The following is a 4,075-nucleotide window of genomic DNA, read 5'->3' as shown; positions in this document are numbered from 1 at the left end:
ACAGTAAAGATAGTAGTCCTGCGGTGTTGCAGGGCTACTTTGTCTTTCAAGGTATGCACACTGCAGTGTCACCACGTGCTCTCTGTAGGATAGCTACTGTGTCTGTCCTCAGGGTATTTGCTATGTCGATCGTTTCTCCTGGAAATCACGAATACTAAAGTTTAAAAGCTTGAAATCAATTTGGGAAAAGGTGCCGACGTCAGGATCCTAACCCAGGCCTTCTGATTCCTGGTGAGATATGGTGCCACTACACCATGGCAGCCACATCTGACGTAGCATATCTCACCGGAAATCAGAAGGCAGAGTTAGAATCCTGGCGTCAGCACCTTTCCCCGAAGTCGTTTGATTTCATTTATTCTTGTGCGTTTGAAGTAGTATTCTTGGGCGTTGGGCTTGAAATCAACTCAGGAAAAGGCGCCGACGCCAGGATTTAAACCTGGGCCTCCTGATTTCTGGTCAGATATGCTACCACTAGAATCCTGACATCGGCACCTTTTCCCAAGTTGATTTCAAGCTTTTAAGCTTTAGTACTCGTGATTTCCAGGAGAAACGATCGACATAGCAAATACCCTGAGAAGAGATACCGTAGCTACTCGCATCCTACAGAGAGCACCTGGTGACACTGCAGGGTGCATATCTTGAAAGACAAAGCAGCTCTGCAACACCGCAGGACTACTCTTTACTGTTCTAAAGATGAACATGACTACAGTGCTTGCGAGCTGCAGTTTTGCAGTTTTGCAGCTACAGTTTTGCGTCTTGTGCCCAGAACTACTATGCAAGATCAGAGATTAGTCGTGACACAAGGATGCTATTTTTCTTCTTCCCTCCCAGTCCAAAAAAGTGCTCAAGAGCTGCAAATGTCCTTGCAAGGGATGGTGCATATTTAAGGTTAAAAACCCAGTAGAGTTCGAACCCAGTACTAATGGCTGCAATGACATCAACTGCATCGTAGGTGCTCCCCTCCACGGTGACTTGACAAGGCTGGAACTTGAAGGGGTCCTCTGTTATCACTGTTGGGTAGACTGCATTGCTGTCCTGGATAAAGTTAGTAAAGAACGGCATCAGAGCTGCATATTATGATGTTATTGAATATTTATCCGGCAACTTCGCACAGAATGCCAATATAGCGTGAGTACTTACTGTTGCAAACATGTCGCTTGCACTCTCCTTCAAAAGTTGTGAAAGGGCATGTATGATCCCCACCGAGTAGCAATCTGCAACAGAAAAACAGATGGTAAGAGTCCAACAGTGTCATCCGATATGTGATACCTAGCAATGACGCGATAGGCATGTTTTTGCGCTTAACCTTTAATTAAAATGTTATTTGTGAAATCTTGACAGTTTCAGGAATGAGCTGACAGTTACTCACAGTGTCTACTATGATCCAGACAGCTGACCGTGAAAAAGAGCTAGTCAGACAAATCTCAATGTTGCAATATTTCTAGTCGAAATATTGCCTCAACATGCCTAAACTTAGTAGGAGTAATGCAAACTACATGTGAACTGTGGAATACTCCTAATACCAGCACAAATATGCTAGAATCTGCAACAAGTACTTTCCAATTTTGAATTTAGTATTACACTAAAATAACATAGCTGAACAACACCTCCATCCTACTACATTGGGCTCTAATGGAACTTACACTTTCGTTCATTGACAGCGACAGCTTTACTAAGCCTCTCGTTAATGAGTGCCATCACCCTTGCTGCAGTTTTTTTTTTTTCATCTTGCTATCTTCATGATATCTTCTCCTTTTACATTGAACAGTTCGAGTAGCTCTTTTTCATTATTTTTCCCAGTCAGCCGCATGAACTCCTCGTGCACCCGAAACCATGCAATGGTTAATACAAAAGCTTGTAGGCCTTCATGTCTGCAAAACACAAGTAAAATAAATAACAATGTCATCAAAGGGTACCAACCCCTTTGCAACTTCCTAGCACTGGGTACTTTCTCACGACCTCCTGCACAGCAGGTGCATCATTTCTCAGCCACATGACCCTCTCAGAAAATGTGTCATCATCTATGGACCTTGCTTCCAGAGACATATCATTCTGTAATACCATTAGTTCACAATCCATGCACCTTAAAAAAACATGTGGAGAGAAATACAGCGCTCCTACAGATGTCAGATAATACAAACACACCACTGTGTGAAATCATCTTTTCTTTGTCCCGCCACAATCAGGCCTTGCATTTTCTCTGCGTAGATGGAATTTTTCCCGTTCTTCTATTACTGCAGGTATACCCGACAGCTTTCTTCGTTGGTTTTTGGTTCTGAATTTTAAAGCACGCTGCCATGACTCCTGCATACAACAAGTGGTGTAGTGATACTAACTCATGAACAATGCGAGCAAGCAGTAAAAGTCAGTAATGGCAAAGATCTGAATGAAGCTAGAAAAGAAAAAGCCACAGTTTCAAAAAGTGCAAGTATCATGAGCACAAAGGATTGTAACTTTTAGCGCCAAATAATGATGAACCTTATGTACAAACACTGAACTTACAAAACCGTCCCCGCTGCGTCCTTCAGTATCGGGTACGTGTAGACTAACTGGCGGGCTGCCTCATAATACAGGTTCTTGCGCCAGGATACCTGTGTTAAAGCATGAAAGCGCAAGAATCAATTAAGGATCAATAACGTAGCTAAATGGGCACTTTCACTTTAAAAACTCGAATTGGGTAACTACAAGTCATATCTCAAAATATCGGCATGAAGCCACTTCACAATCCGGTTACGCAAGTCAGAGGTGATGTTTGCTGAGTGGCGTAAATCCTGAACAGATAGAAGAACATCGTGTGTTGGCTGAGGAAGCCTGGGCCCGGTGGCTTGCTTGAGAGCTGGTTCCCTTTGCAAAAAGAAGTAAGCCATATAAACAAATGACAAAGATGGGGAAAACTGCAGAAGGACAGAGTCAACTATAAAATGAGGCCCACCATGTGGAAGTTCTATGTTCATAACCTTACAACTTTTTTTTCAAGAACCCAGATCAATAGCAGGCTTAGACAAGCCTTTGTCAGCTTTATTTCATGCTTTAATCTAAATGCTCACGTGACAACATGAAAGGCCTCAGAAGGACCATCTGCCTCTGACTGTGCACCACGTTTCACAATAAGATTAACTTTGTCAAGGTTTTCAACACGGTCGTCCTTGTCCATGTCCACAAATTCTGCAAATTTCTTGCTGTACAACTATAAGAGTCAAAATTACTATGAGCCTAACTCGGTGAGCGTTTCACGGTAATAAAGTTTGAAGCCTTAGCGCATTCGAGACATAACCGTATATACGTTACTTTACGCCATCGATGTGTACAAAAAATTAACGAACTAAGCCACACTGACACACACTGACACACACACACACACACACACACATATATATATATATATATATATATATATATATATATATATATATATATACTTGGTGAATGGGGTTCGGACGACCGCGAATATATGTAGCTGAAATGAAAATTGAAACACAGACTACGAAGGTACGGGAAGTAAGAAAAAAGGGATAATTTATTTACATTTAAGATACTTGGAATGCTAAAAGGGTTGTCGACGTTTCGACAGTGGCACTGTCTTCGTCAGGACTAAAGATGCGTAGCTGATTACACATTTCTTAAATAGGTTTGCTACATAACGTCATAATCGGTACGGGCACGCCACAGGCGTTTGTCAGTGAGTCAGATTCGGGAATATTCCAGAAGGTCAAGTCCGGGTGGTGATGTCATTCGCCGTAGGTCACTGTCCGCTTTCGGGAAAATTCCGGGCAGGGTGAGTGCTGCTTCAAACTTTGCTGGCGGTCGTCAATGGGTCACGTTCGAGAATGTTGACTTGTGAGGTTCAAGTGTGATGTCATCGTCCTTGGGGGAGTGGCTTTGTCCAGGTTGGGCCACCCATCCAGCTGAAAAGGAATTGGAAAAAAGTGCCTTATCTACGAGGTTAGACTTCTAATTGTTGATAGCATGCCGGGGTCTTCCTTAATGGTCGATTGGAATTTGTAGATTAGGTAGGATTCGCGCTGCTCTCGGGAGCGGTCAGAGCTGAAGTTTGACTGGAGAATAAAGATTGATA

General features: G+C 42.8%; 1 protein-coding gene across 2 annotated transcripts; it reads right to left on the bottom strand.

Moving 5' to 3' along the window:
• Nucleotides 1–709: 709 nt before the first annotated feature.
• Nucleotides 710–2,046, bottom strand: LOC135387230 (uncharacterized). Of its 2 annotated transcripts, none has more exons than XR_010420961.1 (3): nt 1,921–2,046; nt 1,141–1,214; nt 710–1,035 (listed from the first exon to the last, which is right to left on the bottom strand). XR_010420961.1 is itself a non-coding variant. In XM_064616530.1 (3 exons), exons 1-3 carry the CDS (start codon nt 1,696–1,698, stop codon nt 772–774), a joined length of 393 nt encoding a protein of 130 aa, XP_064472600.1. In that variant the 5' UTR covers nt 1,699–1,726; the 3' UTR covers nt 710–771. The 2 variants fall into 2 exon arrangements, 1 of the variants encoding a protein (XP_064472600.1); XM_064616530.1 differs by lacking the exon at nt 1,921–2,046 and adding an exon at nt 1,644–1,726.
• Between the last annotated feature and the right edge of the window lie 2,029 nt (nt 2,047–4,075).

Source organism: Ornithodoros turicata, chromosome 3, assembly GCF_037126465.1.
Source record: "Ornithodoros turicata isolate Travis chromosome 3, ASM3712646v1, whole genome shotgun sequence".
Taxonomy (NCBI): domain Eukaryota; kingdom Metazoa; phylum Arthropoda; class Arachnida; order Ixodida; family Argasidae; genus Ornithodoros; species Ornithodoros turicata.
This window is presented reverse-complemented; position numbering and strand designations above follow the sequence as displayed.

What these genes read in the sequence shown, in the direction of transcription:
- LOC135387230 (XM_064616530.1), bottom strand. Translation starts at nt 1,698, where the DNA reads ATGGCACTCATTAACGAGAGGCTTAGTAAAGCTGTCGCTGTCAATGAA. An exon ending in CGCTGTCAATGAACGAAAGT is followed by an intron (nt 1,215 to 1,643) that starts GTAAGTTCCATT and finishes TTTCTGTTGCAG; the next exon opens with ATTGCTACTCGGTGGGGATC. An exon ending in CAAGCGACATGTTTGCAACA is followed by an intron (nt 1,036 to 1,140) that starts GTAAGTACTCAC and finishes AACTTTATCCAG; the next exon opens with GACAGCAATGCAGTCTACCC.